Source organism: Notothenia rossii (genome assembly GCF_949606895.1).
Source record: "Notothenia rossii genome assembly, chromosome: 2".
Lineage (NCBI taxonomy): Eukaryota > Metazoa > Chordata > Actinopteri > Perciformes > Nototheniidae > Notothenia > Notothenia rossii.
Genome location: NC_136904.1, coordinates 82247205 through 82266931, shown reverse-complemented (window position 1 = coordinate 82266931; position 19727 = coordinate 82247205). Strand labels below are relative to the sequence as shown.

At 38.8% G+C, this 19727-nt stretch overlaps 1 protein-coding gene across 1 annotated transcript in view; it reads right to left on the bottom strand.

Moving 5' to 3' along the window:
• Positions 1-1481: 1481 nt before the first annotated feature.
• Positions 1482-19727, bottom strand: part of pde11a (phosphodiesterase 11a) — a 37955-nt gene continuing 19709 nt past the window's right edge. The window contains exons 11-20 of the mRNA XM_079665573.1: positions 18015-18161; positions 17779-17886; positions 15626-15735; positions 13681-13771; positions 11222-11322; positions 10925-11002; positions 10777-10840; positions 10266-10340; positions 9239-9322; positions 1482-3804 (exon numbers count right to left, since the gene is read on the bottom strand). Of these exons, the coding sequence (XP_079521699.1) occupies positions 3586-3804; positions 9239-9322; positions 10266-10340; positions 10777-10840; positions 10925-11002; positions 11222-11322; positions 13681-13771; positions 15626-15735; positions 17779-17886; positions 18015-18161 (1077 nt within the window). The 3' untranslated portion in view covers positions 1482-3585. The remainder of the gene's footprint in view (positions 3805-9238; positions 9323-10265; positions 10341-10776; positions 10841-10924; positions 11003-11221; positions 11323-13680; positions 13772-15625; positions 15736-17778; positions 17887-18014; positions 18162-19727) is intronic.

Here is a 19727-nt window from a genome sequence, read left to right as displayed (position 1 = left end):
TGGTGCTTAGGGAACACTACCTACATAAATTCACAACAACGCAATCAAATTAAAGATCACTTCCTTGTGGGGTATGTTATTGTTAGTTTGGCATAGGTTGAGAAAGTTAAATCTACCTTAATTAATCACTGATTTAATGCACCACCCAGAAGGCACGAGTGACCTAAATCTAACAGACCCAGGAATCTCTGTCATTAACAGGACATCCTTTAGCTAACATGCTAAATACCTGGAATATGGTAGCCTAGTCTAATATCAATTAAGTAATATTGAAATTAGGCTGAACATAGCCATACATTCGTTTAAATTAAGTATGGTAAATGTTGTTTTTGTAAATGAAATGTTGTTTCAATAAAGATTGTATAAAGCAAAGAAGCTAACATGCTATCATGCTAATGGTGGAGCTTAATGGAGGAACTTTAAGCTTCAGGGTTGTGAGGACTTTTCTGCTGTTTAATACTGCAGAACCTGAATCAGCTCAACATGTTTGATAACTTTCAGGTCCACAGTGGGACAGAGAGGCTGACTTGCACTGTTTTTATTACACTTACACTTGATGATAAACAAGCAAAGAAGTTTAACCTGGAGCAGATTGGAGAGGACTTCTTGGTGCACAATGCTAACAGTCTATGGTCCAGACACGTGAGTACAACAACACACTGACTGACCTATCGATGTATACCTTCCTATACAGATGACAGCAAAATGCATAGTTTTGTAACAGCAGTTGTGTGTGTGTGCATCTCTCTTTTGTTTTAATGAGGGTGTTTGTGGCTGCAGCAGTTGTACTGTACAGTTTATTTGGCATGTTATGTCCGCTTTGGTGATGTTCTTCATCAATTTGGCCTAGAAATGATTGATGCACCTGCAATGGTGTCAATAGACGTTTTATGTATTGTCGGCCATTTGTGTTTTGAGATTGACTCTTCTGTGGTTCATTTTAGTAAGGCCACATTAAGTTGTCGTCATTAAATAAATGTAATTTGTTTTATGCAATGTATTTCTAAAGAAATTGGATTTACTGTTGGACTGTAGGCTCCGTAGAAATTGGGCCCAATGCAGTCTATTCTGTGGCCGATTGTGTTGTTAATTTAACAGTGGTATCATTATTTCATCTCATTATTTACTTTATTTAAATGTAAAACTGTAATGTTTATTTTACACAAATACATTTAAAGCAATGCACTATACAGTTATATGAGATGTATATTTAAGTAGGCCTTCTATCTTGGTCCCTGGTTGTGGGTAAGGTAGAGCTCATTTTAAAAGGTCATACACTGTTGGGTATTTTGAACAACAAACATTCCTCAGTTTGAAATTATCATCAAATGTTTTGTATTTTAGATCAATAACCAACAATAGTTATCTCTTAATTGTGGTGGAGTAGTGTACAGTAGCATGAAGTGGAAATACTCAAGAAAAATACAAATATCTAATATACTTGTGTAAAAGTGTCAGAATAAACCAGAGTATATGTAGCAGCATATTTTTATTTAAACTCTGAACATAAACATTGCACATTTGCCTTTTCATGCCCTAGATTTCTTTCAGTCTAGCCCGCCATAACTAAAATGAGCGTCCAAACTGGGAGAGGAAAGAAGAAATACAAGAAGCACAGTACGTTGCAAATTAGACTAAATAAAAGTTTGGAGACCTTATAGAAAAATAGAACAGCAATATTCATAACTCACGTAACATAATGCAATATAATTTAAATCATGCATTTCCAATGAGATAATGTGTTTACTGATGAAGTTCAAAGGACGAGGTATTTGTCGGCTCACGTTTGCTACATACTTAGCAAGTGGTTGAATTTAATACTGCATAAAACATGCAATTTAAATGTTTCTGATCAACTTCAATTCAGCACTTTAACCAAAAATAAAGTAGAGCACATAGATCCATGCCACACAATGTGCACAGTCACGTTTTTAAACTCCAATTAACAAAGCTACAACACAATTCATAAGGCATAACCACAACCCTAAAATAATACTAATATTAATAATGATAATAATAATAATATCAAAATAATAGCTCATGACTGCATGGGCACTTCATTACTACCAGTTTTAGTGTATGTCTCCTTTTTGGAAATTATAAAATCTGTTTAAGTAGCATTTGTGGGCTTTGTGAAAAGCCGATTAAAGCAAATTCTGAAATGTTTGGAAAAGCATTTTGCGGAAAGTTAGGTAAGAGGATACCACTTTGAAAAAAGCTAAGCATGAAGAATAAAGAATGGAAAGAGGAAGTAACAGTCAGCCTGACTTTGTCCAGAGGTTTAAAAAAATCCTCCTAGCAGCACATCTGAAGCTCTCAAATCAAAATGTTCTATTAAGATTATTTAATGTGATTTGTAATTTGTGTCTGACTCAGTTCTAGATTCTAACTTTTTGCTGAACAACCAGAAGAAAGTTACATGTTCTGGCAAAGAGTCTGTCACACAACCCTGTTATAAAACAGTATGCTTAGTTTTTTGTTCAGATTAAACAATAATGAATTAATGAATTAGTAAGTTTGACTGGTTGACAAATTGAATTTCCTTTGGACGGAGCCATGCCAGTTGTTAATGGCCTGTTTTCCGCGACTGAAAGTAGCTTTATTTATCATATAGATATTCTCTTATCTAAGCGTGTTTCTTAAAATGTAGAACCCTTATTAAAATAAATCTTAATGTGTCTAGTATTAAATCAATTGATGAGATTTCTGCAAAAATGAATTGATATCAGTACAACTTCATCAAGGCACATTGTGTGTGTTTGTGTGTGTGACAAGTGAGACCCTGCATTTATAAAACTGGGCAAAATAGATTTCTATATGTATATACTGTTGATGATTTGTGGCTAATATGGGATCAAAACATAATTGCAGTCATTGGTTTTCATAAATTATGGCATAAAACATGTCATGGTTCAACATGGATTTCTATATCTAACAATCTTGGTGAGGAGGCCATGCATTTTTCATTAGGATCTTAAAACAAGGCACAGGGAGGGAGGGAGCGGAGACTCAATTTGCATTGCAAGCACTGTCACAGGTCCTGCACCCCTTTATCCTTCAGCAACTCTACAGCCACATTACAATCCAGAGGTTACATGTTCTTAAACAGCACTTGTAAATAACTTAATAGCCTATATACAGATCTACAAAAAATATCTCTGTTACCCCGGGCAAAATGCGAGCAACGAGGAGGTACTGAGATAAAACGAACCACATCAGAGACAAACTCTCCAATATTCTCCATGCTTTGGAAATCTGTGCAATGCACAGAATAGTTAGTGTTAGCTCACTGCTTGACATGTTGACACAGTGGTTTCCTTTTCTGACGTGGTGTCATCAGCTGATTGGTAGCTGCTTCAACAAGCTCGCCAAACACAGCTCTGTCAGCCTCCAGCTCAGGAAGGCTGAAGGGAGCAGAAAAACCTCTATGATAGCGCCGCGCTCAAGTCTAAAGCCCATCTCTAGCAGCAAAAGCGGAGAGGAGCAGAGCCCAAGAACCTCTGCATGCACTGCACTGCCTATGTTGCAGGCTGCATTTAAGAGGGAGTAAAAGCCAAAGAGATCAGCTGGAGTTGGCATCAGGAGCTAACTAACGGGTTTAGATGGTGTGCCGTCAGCATCTCCGCTGCAGCAGGGCGCCACCGTGCAGCCGCTCGTCTCTGTGCTGTCTCCACTGCAGGAGCTCGAGGGCGAAGAAACACTTTGGCTTCTCTGTCTTTTCTTGTTCAGTTCCTCCCAATTGGCCCTGTTAGCTTTGATCATGTCAACCATCGGCTGAAGTTTGGGATTCAGCTTGACAAGAGTCTAGAGGGAGAGAGAGGAAGGGCAGAAAGATGACAAGGGGAAATTACAGATGAAATATAAAGACTAAAAACATCATCAGCATTAGAAGCGGTTTGGAGTTCTACATTTGTGAACAACATTTCACAAAAACCCATCTAATTGTTGTTGAGGTATTTTAAAATCATTACGATGGTTAGAGGAGCAACTCAGGATTCTTATGGAAGCCAATAGGGGACAATTGTATGTTAACTCGAAAATAAAATTCACAAATAGCATTATACCTTTTCGCATATACGTTATAATTGGGTAAAACATTTAATGCATTTTATTACTAGTATGAGCTTTATATGATCAAATGAAAATAGAACATTTGAATACATAGAAAATCTAAAGGCAATATAAATAATTAAAACTGATGTTATACAGGACTGTCTCAGAAAATTAGAATATTGTGATAAAGTTCTTTATTTTCTGTAATGCAATTTAAAAAAAAAAAAAAAAAAAATTTCATACATTCTGGATTCATTACAAATCAACTGAAATATTGCAAGCCTTTTATTATTTTAATATTGCTGATTATGGCATACAGCTTAAGAAAACTCAAAAATCCTATCTCAAAAAATTTGAATAGTTCCTCAGACCAAGTAAAAAAAAAAGATTTATAACAGCAAAACACAATCAAACATTTGAAAATGTCCATTAATGCACTCAGTACTTGGTTGGGAATCCTTTTGCACGGATTACTGCATCAATGCGGCGTGGCATGGAGGCAATCAGCCTGTGGCATTGCTGAGGTGTTATGGATGCCCAGGATGCTTCAATAGCGGCCTTTAGCTCATTAGCATTGTTGGGTCTGGTGTCTTTCAGCTTCTTCTTCACAATACCCCACATATTCTCTATGGGGTTCAGGTCAGGGGAATTTGCAGGCCAATCGAGGACAGTAATGCCATGGTCAGTACACCAGTTACTGGTGGTTTTGGCACTGTGGGCAGGTGCCAGATCATGCTGGAAAATGAATTCCTCATCTCCATAGAGCTTTTCAGCAGACGGAAGCATGTAGTGCTCTAAAATCTCTTGGTACACAGCTGCATTTACTCTGGGCTTGATGAAACACAGTGGACCAACACCAGCAGCTGACATGGCTCCCCAAACCATCGCTGACTGTGGGAACTTCACACTGGATTTCAAGCAACTTGGATTTTGCTCCTCTCCAGCCTTTCTCCAGACTCTGGCGCCTTGACTTCCAAATGAAATACAAAACTTGCTTTCGTCTGAAAAGAGGACTTTGGACCACTGTGCAACTGTCCAGTGCTTCTTTTCCTTAGCCCAAGTCAGACGCCTCTTCCGTTGTCTTGAGTTCAGAAGTGGCTTGACCATGGGAATACGGCTATTGTAGCCCATTTCCCGGACACGTCTGTGAACAGTGACTTTTGATACCTGGACTCCAGCTTCAGTCCACTGTCTTTGAAGCTCCCCCAAATTCTGGAAGCGACTCTTCTTCACAATGCTGTTAAGGCTGCGGTCATCTCTCTTGGTTGTGCAGCGTTTCCTGCCACATTTCCCCCTTCCAACAGACTTTTTGTGGATGTGCTTTGAAACTGCACTCTGTGAACAGCTTGCTCTTTGAGAAATTTCTTTTTGTGTCTTACCCTCCTGATGGAGGGTGTCAATGACGGTCCTCTGGACAGCAGTCAGATCAGCAGTCTTCCCCATACTTGTGATTTAGTTTACTGAACCAAGCTGAGTGTTTTTCAAGGCTCAGGAAACCCTTGCAGGTGTTTCGAGTTAATTAGACGATTCAAGTGATTCGTTGAACACCCTACTAGTATACTTTTTCATGATATTCTAATATTTAGAGATAGGATATTTGAGTTTTCTTAAGCTGTATGCCATAATCAGCAATATTAAAATAATAAAAGGCTTGCAATATTTCAGTTGATTTGTAATGAATCCAGAATGTATGACATTTTTGTTTTTTTAATTGCATTACAGAAAATAAAGAACTTTATCACAATATTCTAATTTTCTGAGACAGTCCTGTATTGATGTGCTAACAATAATAAAAAAAAGTCTTATAGACTAAACCTGCTTATAATTGAAAAATATGCAAATGCTATAAGCAAAACAGCGCCCCCAGTCCTTTCATCAAGGCAAGTCTTCAGTTAGGACACTAACTTATGACTCCTAGCAGACTTTTACCCAAGATCATTAAGGGAACATTGGGTTAAAATAACATGTATTTTTCACATATCAATTCGTATGTATTTTTTAGAAAAAAGCTTAGCTCTACGACGAGTAGTGATAATATATGGGAGGCACAGATGAAGTGCAGCACATTATTCATCAAACAATTGAAACAATACAGAGAACACAGCACTGCTACGAGAACAGCTACGCACAGTATAGCTTTATAGTTTAAGGCAGTGAAATGGCTGCTGTTCAAAGATTAGAAGCACGTGTATGACCGAGATAAGTCCTCTTTGTCATTTGTTAGTGTTAAACTATAAGTGGCCGTGTATTCAAAGCTTTCATCCATTTTAACAAATTACCTGAGAGACGGGGAGATTTAGTTCCCTCTGTTCTCCTCACATTGTCTACTGAGTCTATTGGATTTCCAGGGAAGTCTTTAATTAGTTGTTTCATTAACCCCGTTTTATATGTTAATATAACATGTTGGCATGGGTCCCACATACCACACATTAGTCACACGCAAATAAAGGAGTAAATTGGCAGCCATTGTAACAATGAATGAAATAAATAGGAAGGTAAGTAAGTACACCCACACTGGGGATTGTGTATTTTGCTTATGAAAGGGAAATCAAATGTGCTGTTGGAGAAAACACATCTAATCACAGTAGCCAATTAAGTGAACTTTAAATGCATTTATATTCAGAGGGAGTATTCACTAATTCATGCAAACAATTAAAACACTTGTGTGGGTGGTCGACCAGAACAAGGCTCTGTAACGTGGCCAAGTAAGTTCAGACATCAAAACTATTTTTAAAAAACAACCCTCTGACCACTTTTGTTTATTAAGAATTCATAACATGTCCTGAAAGGTGGTTTAATAAACATGCATGATTTAATAATTGATTATTTTGTAATTGCTGGAATATGTGTGCTGCTAATTATGATGCCGAGCAATATTAGAGTATGGATTTCCATTTCTGTAGTCCATGCCTGTTAGACATGTCAACCCATCTGTTTTTCTATATGTGTAGTACTGTATGGGAACATAGAGTTGATATAAATAGCTAACGATTGAAGCACACTGTATTTAGCTCCTCGACCTGGAGGGTTTGCTGCTGTTCTGTCTTAATGTGATTTTAAATGTGTTTTTAAGGTTTTTTGGACTGTTTATTGTACTTTTTCTCTGACATTTGTTATGATATATACATAAATGTATTCAAAGGAAGCACTGACTGAGACAACAACATGCAGTTTAGCAAGCGTTGAGTAATGTTTGTTATCAATATGGCCGGATGCCAAATTGCTCAGTTCAATGACATAGGTATATCATTTGTTTTGCTGTGTTTGTTTTTTGTTTTTAGACAATTCATTTCTGATTCCTATTTCCGAGCACACGATGAGACCCAATTGCTGTATTATAACAGTCAAATAAGAATATTTTACCAAATTCATTTGTGTGATGTGTTGGGTATGTATCCACAAAGCTCCCGTTATAAAGATTCTTAATCTGATTAAACCTCTTTTCTGCTTAGATTCTTCTATATAAATATATCTTATAACCCAACGATTAATGAGAAAATGATCTGCAGATTAGCTGTTAATGAAAAAATATCACACTGTGATGGCATGTGGCCTACACACAGCTGTGAAACTACAAAGAGCGGATTGCTCGTCTCAATCAGTGTGGATTTGTCTCGTTTGCGGTTTAAAAGAAGAATCATTTTCTAAAGGAAAACATTTCCCCCCCCTCTCTCTGCAGTATCCACAGTGGGACATGGTCATTGGTTTGCACAGCATCATTATTCCGCTGAGGTAGACTCAGAAGAAGCAGAGAGAGAGAGAGAGAGAGACTGTCATATTGTGGGGTGTAAAGATGGAAGGTTATATAATGGGGGATTAATATTCCACAAAGTAGCGAGCCACCACCAGGAGAAGGAGATCAGCGAGATCAAGAACGAGATCTCTTCCGCCCACGGACAAAAACCCTGCCGCCTCTGAACTTCCTCTGTTCTCCCCCTCGCAAGTTTAATTGGCAGCAGCATGATCGTGAGCTCTATATCTGCATTCTCCAAACATCAGCCTTTACATGAGGCGTGGAGACAAACCCCCCACGCAGACAACACACTGCTTTGATGCTTTTTATCTACACTGCACAGACTGTAACAATGGAGGAACAGAGCCCCGCGCTGATAAGTCTGCTCTAACTTCTGACACTGATCCCGGGATAATTCATTTATTTATTGTTTGTGTTCCAGTCGTGATGACTAAGATTAATGTTTTTAATACAACGCCGTTTTAACAGTTGAAAAGCTGTAAGGACGCTACTACTTTTTTTATCCTCGACTGCCTTCACAACTGTTTGCTTTCATGAATTTGGCTTCAGCACGCCTCTTCTCTTAACAGAGCTGATCTCTCGGTAAATCAGACTCTCTCCCACACAGCCGCCGCTATTGGGGGGGTGGGGTGAACCTCTCTTGACGTCATTCAGAAACACACACACACACACACACACACACACACACACACACACACACACACACTACTATACTGGCGAGGACACAGTATAGATTTCCATTAATTCCCTGAAAGATTACCACAAGCTCTGACCCTAACATTTGCTCAGCTGGGATCCAGTGCCGCTCTATGTGTGCGTTAGACAAAATGTCTCAGAAGAGAGGCAGTCAACAGTCGGGCCTTATTTCATTGTTGTGCAGTAAAGCCCAAAGTACACTGTCTTACAGAGGAGATTTAACCTGACTTACTTCACAGCTCTATTCACTGCACTTCCTCTGAGCCGTCTACAGTCAGAAAGTGCCAACTCGTTATTCTCTTCTCAAAAGAACAGGATTCAACCTTGAAGTTGTTTCATGGCTTTCAATAACAAATAAAATAATACATTTATTTTTTCAGTGAAAAATCTGTGGCTGCAAAGAGAAAAAGTTGAATAGTTGTTGGTGATGGCTTCACTGTCGATGTTACTGAGGTTGGACAAAAGCTGAGGAAAGAGAGTGTGTGTGTGTGTGTGTGTGTGTGTGTGTGTGTGTGTGTGTGTGTGTGTGTGTGTGTGTGTGTGTGTGTGTGTGTGTGTGTGTGTGTGTGTGTGTGTGTGTGTGTGTGTGTGTGTGTGTGTGTGTGTGTGTGTGTGTGTGTGTGTGTGTGTGTGTGTGTGTGTGTGTGTGTGTGTGTGTGTGTGTGTGTGTGTGTGTGTGTGTGTGTGTGTGTGTGTGTGTGTGTCACAATGAAGGCCAGATCTTAAAGCATTTACCTCGTACAGTGGCACACAAATTCCATCAATCCATTCCAGCTGAAGCCCTGGCAACTCATCCTTCCTGTTTCGATCAAAGATGGCCTGAAACACAAAGTTCAAATGTATTTACACCTACATTTTTACTGGAGGAACAAGTGAATATAGTGCTTCTCCCCTAAGCAAATCCTCCCTCTGCTCTCAAGACAATAGAGTTTAGTTCACGTGCGTTTCCTATTCTACCCCATTCTTCTGCAGTCTGAACTTAAGAGGCTCCACTGAGGCTGTGCTTCAGAGATAGTTACTGGGCTACGACTTAGAAGTTAATATTTCATTTCCAACACCCACACACACACACACTGAGCGGTAAAGGTTTGACACAAGCGGCAGACCGGAGGCTAACGCATTAGTTATTTCAGAGGAGAGGCAATGTGGCCTGGCTCGATTAGTCAACAGCCATTAATTGCTCGCAGAAAGCTGTTGGTTTTCCCCCTTTTCAGAACTTGCAACACAGTTGAGCCTTCAAAGCTCCTCAATCAAACACACAGTATTCCTCTGTTGTGGCGCTGAGGCTTTGAGGACAGTCTGAATACGATGCGAGTTAAGATCTTAGGACCAAAGTCTTTCCATGCCACTAGTATTGTGCTATTTTTAAATTCACACGAGAAAAATAAAGTAAATGCATGATCTCAGCTATGAGAAAATCAATGCTAGAGCTGAATACAGCCAAATGGTGTGTTTGTTTACAGCTGAATTAATAGAAATGTCAGAGTTTGACTCCTGTGTAGGGGGAGTTTTTTTTTTTTAAAGAATGATGCTTACACGGTCCACAGTTTGCTCTTGGCGCAGCAGTGAGGAAGTGCAGTGGCCAAGCTGACTGTTCACTTTTCCCACACAAAGAGACACAAGATCTCATGTTTCCTACACAGTCAGTGTGTTTTGGAACTGCAGATAAAATAAATCTTCTGCATCATCAGCTCAGCGGAGGTCACGGGGGTGAAACTAACTGCAAAAGCACAAAACACCAGAGATGGTTGTGTGTACTCACCGAGGGCGTGAGCTTCAGCTCTGATCTCTCTCGGTCACCCTGCTCGAAGAACTCGCTGGTCACCAGCTCTGCAACCTGCAAGAGAAAACATTTGTGAATTAGTCTGACAGACATGTTCGTAACTCATTGTTTGGTCTTTAAAATATAAGTAAGTTGTGTTGTAAATGCCTGTGAAAGCCCAAGATGATGACATCAAGGATCACAAACATATGAGATGAAGAAAACAGCAAATTCACGGCAAACAGCTTAAAAACAGGAACAATCGTATATTTGGCTTTTTTTCTTCTTGGACCATTTATCGATTAATCAACCAATTGTTTCAGCTCTATTTTAATAGTTCAGAAATGCATTTATGTATTTATTGGTGAGAAGATTCTTTGCGGTTTGCCAAAAACAATGACACAAACCACAACAAAAGGTTGATTGTCGTTAGTGTGCCTTATACATGTAAGGAAAATCTTGAATATTCTCATGAGTGACTTGAAAAAAGCATTTTAATGAGTTTTCTCACCTTGCGTGATATTTCCCAAGGTTTAGTGACGGCACCAAGATCACAAGCTGTCATCATCATGGATCTGAAAGAAATCAGATGTATTTAATTAGTGCAGTGCTTAAGATATTATAATATCCCTCATGTTTGTCTGTGTGCAGGGCGTTACCTGCACATGTCTCTATGAGCCTTCACGTTCCAGTTGTACTCCCCATTACTGACCATCTCAAAGAAGGTGTTTCTGTTCCTAAAGGGAAACAAGACATCTGTAGGTGTAAGAGACATGAAATCCACAAGGGGGCGGTATTCCCTCAAAGAAACCTGCAGTAATCATTGTACAGAGAGGGCTCCGTATGCTTTATTGTATAAATAAGTTAGTATACTGGAGCCAGCCGGGCTCTGTGGACCTCTCACTGTCAGGAGATTTAACAGTTTAATAAGCGGCGTGGTGTTTAGCAGAACATACTCAAAGTAGAGTGTGAGGTCTGTGGCCAGAATGGACTGTTTCAGCAGCTGCATGAGGTCGCTGTACTCTGTGGACGAGAGGTTGGAGAAGATATTGTGACCCTGTGGAGACACATACAGAGATAACATAATGAAACATGTCCAAACAAATTTTCCCACTGCACACAAATAACCTCAAATAAAGAAGCACTAGCCCCTACATTAATTATTTACTAGTTTGGGATGGGAACCATTTACTTAACAGCGAGGGTGCATACAACTTAGGTTTATTTTGGATGTGTTTTGAATTATTTAATAAGAGCATACTGTTATGACAGACTGCTGACAATACTGGCATATCTGTAACAGATCATCTTTTTACTCTCTTATATTATTTATCATTTGTCTTCTCTTTACTATACTATTTTACCTTAATTTGTTCCTTTGTTTGGACTCAGTGTGGCTTTCTGTTGTTTAATTGCCTTCTTGATATCCTGCTTTTGTTTTCGTTTTTCTGTCAAAGCACTACAATTAAAACTGTTATTATCATTTATTTTGAATGTGAACATTTACTGTGCAGTAGCTTAGAATGAATAACATTTACTTTCTGCCGGTTTATTTTCTAAATTGACACTAAACTGTATAGTTTGATAACAACCTCAAAGTTCCATGTGTCATATTTAATTTAACATTCAATGTATTTAAGATGCCTAATTTTCTAGTATTTAAGTCTTAAATATTGGTTTTCACAAAAATCAATTTGTTTTGAAGTGACTTAATAGATAGCAAGAAATATATGTATTCATTCAGTTTGCTTTGTAAAACGCTTGAGGCTGCATGATCATATGAAAGTGCTTCATAATTGAGTTGAGTTTTGGATAATTGAGGATCTATAATCTATATAGAAGTGAACGAGGGAGAGTCTTTCATTAAAAAAGCCTATTTGCACAACGAATAGTAAAAAACTGAAAAAGAGAGGCCAGCGGTTCCTAATACTTAAGCAACATCTGTCACATGAGCTTCTCTATCATTGAAACATCATGTATTATACATCCACTTAGACACCATCCTATAGAGAATGGAGAGATCTGTCTGGTGAAAATTGAAGATGTCGAGGTGATAACCAAGAAGGAGCAGATTGAGAGAATAATAAGGACCTGCAGAAATTAGCAGAGATCCTCAAAACTGGATAACCCCTTCTTCCTTTCAAACGCTGAGAATCCAAGTGCAAATTGCCTTTGAGCTCATGTGTTCCCATGAAACATTGAACGATGTAACAGCAAAGGCACAAAGCACTTCTCTTATTCTGTCACAATTGGAGTGGATGAAGGCGAGAAAAATAGGAAGTGAGAATGATGAGGGGAAATTGAAAGATACAAAGGGAGTGAGTGACGTTTAAAAGTGTAAAATAAATGCTTTGTGCGGGTTGAATCGTGGGCTTTCTGCTTGAATTAGCCACATTATTAATGTATATGCTAATAGGGCGACAGTAGGTCATCCCCAGTATCAACAGAAACCATTATGATATTCCAAGCAAACATTTGTCAGCTTACTGTGTTGTCAGCGGCGCGATAATGAAGCCACTGGAACAAACTCTGCTAAGCCTCGTCTCAGCTGCTCCCCCAAAACCTTTTTAATTACTACTTGATGCAAAGCCAGTCACCTGGTAAAACGTCTCTCAACCAATTACCACCAAATCTATCGCCTCTGTAATGACGATGATTTGAGGACAGCATGAGCTTTTTGTTTACTCCCTCACCTACGGCAGACATTAAGACTCCACATGGTTCCCTTCACATGCAAACTAGCTTATTTGATTTGATTTTTATGGGCTTTATGATTTAAGTTTTTCATTTAGAGATGGCTTAAAAGTTAAGAGAGAGAGAGAGAGATAGAAGAAGTGTAACTGAACAAATGTTCTGCTGTCAGGTGTATTGTCATGGTACATTGACTTTAAAAGTGACTTTAATTTTGTATTTTGAAAAGAGGAATATTTTCAAGACCAGCACCACTTTTGAATCTGTCTCATAAATGTGAATCTGTTAGGCTGCCAACCTAAAATGTTGTTGCATATAACTCCTCTAGGAAATAAAACCTGTTGATTTTACACTTTGTTTTTTGTACAGATGAAAACAAGCAAGATATCACTTGTTAGTTCATGAGCTTTTAAGACGCTAGCACCCATCGCAGATTGTTTAATTTGACTTTATTTTAGATATAAATAAATGCCCATAATGCTAACTGTTTCAAGTCTTTATGCTAAGCTAAGCTAACCTCTCATCAAGAAGGCAACATGTTTTGAACTAGTCCTTTTAACTTGTGTTTTTTCCTGCTCTGGTGAGTCATAATGTTGCTTAAGAAACCAAGATGAAATATTTACTTCAGACATTTGAATTCATGTACTAGATAGTTGATAATAATTACAAATAATTGTTAGTTGCAAACCCACTGCATTGCAGCAGAAAAAGGAACATGGTGCACCTCGCTCTGCAGGATCATAACAGCGTGGTTGAAGTGGTGGTGCTCCAGCGTAGCAGAGGTCCCATAAAGCAAAGCAAGGGCTGAGCCCGTCCTGACACACACACACACACACACACACACACACACACACACACACACACACACACACACACACACACACACACACACACACACACACACACACACACACACACACACACACACACACACACAGGGATCAACAAGAGAGATAACACAATAAGCATTCAACACATACTGAGAAATAAGAAATAATACCGAGTCTTTTGTAATTCCCTCAGCAATTCTCTCTGTACTCTGTCGACAACTTATGGCTCAATAATAAAAGCAGCTGAAAATCCTACTTGAAACATTGTAAATGATCATCATTTATTATGGAGAAAGAACAATGTTTCCAATTGTAAAATGCCACTGTCAAATCTGACTCATTGGATACAAAAGCTTCTTTACCTGCTTTTTGATTGTCACCCTAAACTTTAGCACTATCGTAGCTACAACTAGGGGTGTAACAACTAATCGACTTAATCGATTAAAATCGATTACCAAATTAGTTGGCAACTAATTCAGTCGTCGATTCGTTGGTGACGTCATCACATGTGTTCTACACCCCGTTAAGCTCCAACGTTATCGCTCTTTTTTATCGGTACAGGAGAGATTTAAAACATATGTCATATGTATTATTGCTACATAAACATTATATCGCAGTCTTAGTGTCGCCAACTCAGTTTCTAATATGCAATATGACTACAAAATGCGTCTATAATATATTTTCGATCTTCCCAATTCAGACGAGAGATCTCTCCCCCGCCTGCTTGCGAGGGGGCGGGGCAGTTTACACACACAGGAGATGGCGGAGAGAACGCGCTCCGAGGTGTGGTTAAACTTTAGCCGTCTCGATGTGGACAATGCTCGTTACCAAAAGTGCAATAACAGTTTATCATATAAAGGCGGTAAAACGAGCAATTTGTCTAAACATTTAGCAAAAGTGCACCACATTCAGACGGAGGAATGCACCGGGTTCCACTGTCTTTCTAGTAGCTCTGTAGCCCCGTCCACGAGTAACGTTTCCACGTCAGGTGTTATGTATGCTAGCAGCAACACACAGAGTTAACTCAGTTATAAAAACATAGGTTAATGATTAGAGGTAACTGAGTTATTTTGTTAAAGTTTCAGCTATTCTGTTTACAGTTCTGTCATCACATTATTTAATATGATTTGTTAAAACATTGTTGTTTCTTTTGATGTGAAATATTATGCATTTAATTAAAAATAAAAAGCAATGCTAGTTTTGTTCACAATTTGTTTAGTTAGTTTACCTTATTTCTTGTCAAAAGAACCGTTAATACTATCGTTAAAAGGACCAGATCGATAAGCAGTATTGATATAAGTAGTAGTACAGTTAAAACCTTAACGATCCGAATAATCGATTAATCGTTTCATTAATCGATAGATTAATCGATTATCAAATTAGTCGTTTGTTGCAGCCCTACAACTAACAAATGTATATAAAACAAACAATTTAAGACATTTGATCTGATGACCCTGATTAGATGATGATACAAAAATGGATTATCAAGAAAAGAAAAAAAAAATCCTAGTTAAAATTTCATTTAGCTCATGATAATGTCGACACTCCAACTCTTTCCCCATCTTGGTTACAGATGCCGTTTACTATGATAACCTTTGTGCAGGCAGAGAACACTGAGCAATTCAATATCAGTTTAATAGCTGCAGATCAGAGTCAGCAGTGTTTACAGTCTCTTCATTAAGCAGACTCTTACATAAGCTTTATACAACTTGCCACTTGACTCTTGCTGATCTGGTCTTGAGTGCTGCAGACGGCTGCAGGTGGTAAAACACTATAAACGGTGTGTAGGAGGGAGTGTGTTTGTGTGGAAGGGACAGAGAGTTAAAGTGGGAACATTACTTGGCTTGAAAAGCGTTGTTGGTGCCCCTGTGGTCCAAGTCATGGCACACACAACCTACAATAAGCGCTAAGGTCTCCACCTCGGTCAGAGTCTCCTGGAAGCCCGCCGTCTGAATGTTACCGAGGAGAGGAGAAAACAGAACACACAAATAAGAGCTGCAGTCGGCTGGTTTCAGCAACAAGGAATCACATTGAAACCCGATTAGATCATGGTTAAACTCGTGTTTATGTTTTACTATAAACCTACAGTAGATTAAGTGTAACTTTGTTGCACCAACATTTATGAGCTACAAATTAGTATCAACTTTAAACTTACATTTCAGGAGGTTTACCTTATAAAATGTCTGCTGTTTTAAGATGTTTTGAGCAAAATAACGGGAGAGCACAATCACCTAAAAACAATTACTTCACAAAAGCAATAAAATATTAACTTAGCCTCCCTGTTTATCCTTTTTTTCCTAATTTTTCAAGAGCACACAACAATTCCTTCCTCTATTGCTGAGACACCAACCCATCTTCTTATTATTTACTTATTTTGTTCTAATTATTTGGATGAGCAATCATCTCGTTATTGATTACTGTGGTTCATTTTGACTCTGGATTTACTTATTTCAAATGTAGATTTGCTATACTCTAACTAGAAATGTTCCAACATTAAATTAATCGTTAATGGAACCCAGCCTCATTGTCTTATTATAAGAAACTGTGAGGTCTTCATTAAATAAAAAAGAAAAACCCTTCAACAGTAGCACCATCTGTATAAGTCTGTATCTCCCTAGATAGCCAGCAGTAGACAGTCACTCTGGGAGCTTAACGGCTGGGATGGATGATCCCTGGAGGCTGAGTGAGTCACTCAGGGTCATTGTGGGGATAGCGGCGCAGATCGCACGGCCCTCAGCCCACTCATTAAAACACTTGGCAGGAGAGAGAGGCTTAGCTTACACACTACTACTTCATCTACCTCTGCCAATAATCAATTCAGATGGGACGCCATGCAATAATGCTGTGTTTGATTACATCATTAACGTGTGTGTGTGTGTGTGTGTGTGTGTGTGTGTGTGTGTGTGTGTGTGTGTGTGTGTGTGTGTGTGTGTGTGTGTGTGTGTGTGTGTGTGTGTGTGTGTGTGTGTGTGTGTGTGTGTGTGTGTGTGTGTGTGTGTGTGTGTGTGTGTGTGTGTGTGTGTGTGTGTGTGTGTGTGTGTGTGTGTGTGTGTGTGTGTGTGTGTGTGTGTGTGTACAACTGTCATTATAACCTGGTATTCATCATTTTAACTGTGATACTTTCATGCAAACACTTCCACCACTAAAACGTCTACTGGTAGTAGAAGAAATCAGTTGCTTTACTTGAGTACAAGAACCAATGCAACAATTTCCAAGTAATATTTATATGTTCTGTTTTGACTGATCTAAGAAGTTACTAAAGAAAACACCAAGTTTTCCTTATTTTGTTTTATTGTCTTCTTTTTAAATGTTGAATGATTTTACTTATTTGACCCTCATACGTTTTTTATAAAAGAGAGGTACAGAGCCGAAATCTCTCTTAAGTGGAGAAGCTAACCTGTAAGCTTAATAAATTGAACGTGGTACTTCAGTACCTTTTCTTATTTTACTATTTGCAAGCTTTTGGGAGCTCTCTAAATCAAAGCAAATGGACGGACTCATGCCAATTGAGATAAAGATGCTCATGAGTTTCTCTAAAGCAGGGGCGTCAAACTCATGGCCCGGGGGCCAAATCCGGCCCGCGACCTAATTTTATGTGGCCCGCAAGAGCTTGCAAAGAATATAATATACAATACAATTGGTGTAATTGTTGAATATTTCTTTTCAATTATTTGCCCTAGACTTCTGCTTTCATACATAGTTATTTAGGAATATATTACCAGAACTGATAATAATCCAATGCAGGGCCAACAATGTAATATAATACATTATTTAATATATATTATATATTTACATATGTATATATTTATATATAATTAAAATTACAACTGGCCCTTTGAGTGCCACCATAATGCTGATGTGGCCCGGGATGAAATTGAGTTTGACACCCCTGCTCTAAAGATACCAGTTCAGCAAGGAAACTGTTATGTGTTTCCTTAAACAATAGTTTTATAAACATCTGCTTTAAATTCCCTAGTACAAGTGTCTTTTACCGTTAGCATGGCAAACATGCACTGGCAGACGTTGAAGGCATGTCTCCAGTTGTGATAGAGAACCATTCTGTAGTTTTTTCTGACCGTCAGCAGCCACCTGCACAGCGTCTGAGAGAAACACAGAGAGAGGGATGAGCACATGAGACAGCGGTTATCAAGAAGACACGTTGGTGAAGGAAAAGTGTTCTGGGCAAAATCTGTCAAGAATTCAAAGGAAATAGATGAAGTTGTCTCACCTCATAGTCAATCTTAAATTTCTGCACCATTCCCAACTCCATAAACATCCTCAGAGAGGCCGTTATCATGGCATCCATGTCCAGGGAGAAATCATCAAAGTACAGCTTATCGATGCCCAGCTCGCAAACCAGGGGAATGTTGGCCGCCTGTTTCATTGAGAAAGAGAGGAAAAGAGTTCAGAGAGCACAAGAGCATGGAGAGGTCAGAGGGTGCTGTGCCACTTTCAGATGATACATGGAAATATGAAGAAATGCTAATTAAGACTCCGAAGACTCATTTGGTGAGGGTTAAGATTAATGAGGGAGCTTTAGCGGAGGTGTTCACCGTTGTTTACTTTCAGAGCTCATTGACGAACGTAGCGGTGCAGTAGTAATCATCAACAGCTTCCATTATTATTCAAACAAAAACAAAATCTCCCAACACATACGTGATTCCAATTAACCATATTCACACTGAAGCACCCATGTCTGCTGTCTTGGATGTGGTTTAATGAGCAGATATTTCTTATCTGCCATTTTTCTCTTCCTGTGTCTCCCCTCTAACAGCCACCATGTTTCCTTATCAAATGTTTGCCTGACGGGTCAGCAGGTATTCCCTTTTCTCTCAATTCACAACCCTGGGTTGCCAAATGTCAGCCAGGTTTGTTTTCCATTTGCACTTTGGTGAAAGCCCAGTCTAGTGTGCTCCGTGAGGCTCAATATGTAGAGCAGTTATGAAAGACAGTGGGGGGGGGGGGAAAGGGAGGAAGCAGAGCGTGGATGAGGGGGCTGAGAGATCACACGAGCTCACGGAGAAGCGGGGTTCCTACTTTGCCGTGATGGCCACAGGGGAACATCTTACACAAGAAAATGCTGGAAAATAGGTCATATCTATATTTCAGAAGTGTCATGCCAATAAAAAATGCAGATATTTTCATTTATTTTACTCTTTATAAGTAATGCATGGACAATGAATGTCTACTGATTGATTTAATACATTCAAATACCACAATTATCCTATTTTCATTGGGGAATTCCAGGCCCATATTTTTGCTCGCATGCTACTGAAGTTCTGGAGGAAATGGAAAAGGAAGTCTAGAAGACAGGCTGCCAATAATTCGTCTGTTGCCATAGATTTTTCTTTCCTATTAAATGAATGACAGGTTGTTATTGAATTAGAAACAAGATATCATAATTAAAGAGCCCATAACAAAAATAAATGCATCATGAGCTACATTTCCAAGCCTTCACCTTCTTGTAAACAACAGTTTAAAGCCATCAGAGAAATCCAAATGTGTTTTACTGCTGATTTCTTGAATCATATTTTTGTTAACAGGTTTTTGCAGAACCACAATAGACCCTTTAATATTGTTCTTTTTCATTTGTCTTAATTGAACTCAATAAAAAGCAGAGACATTAAGGATCATGACTACATAAGTAGGAAAACAATGAAATTATATAAAGGCAATTACCTGCACCACCAGAGCAAACCTGATGATCAAACATTGTAATCGACACCAAGAGTGTGTATACGCTGCAATATTTATATATATACAGGCAGACTGTCCTCACCAGAAAACATCAGATCACTTGACATTCACATGGGTCCCTTTGGAAATAAATGACAAACAACTTATTTGGTCATTGAGTTATTAGGACTTAATTATTGGTGGTAACAGGGGGTTAAGAAATGATTCCACATCATCCCTCGTCCTCTACTTTGTGTCCACAATA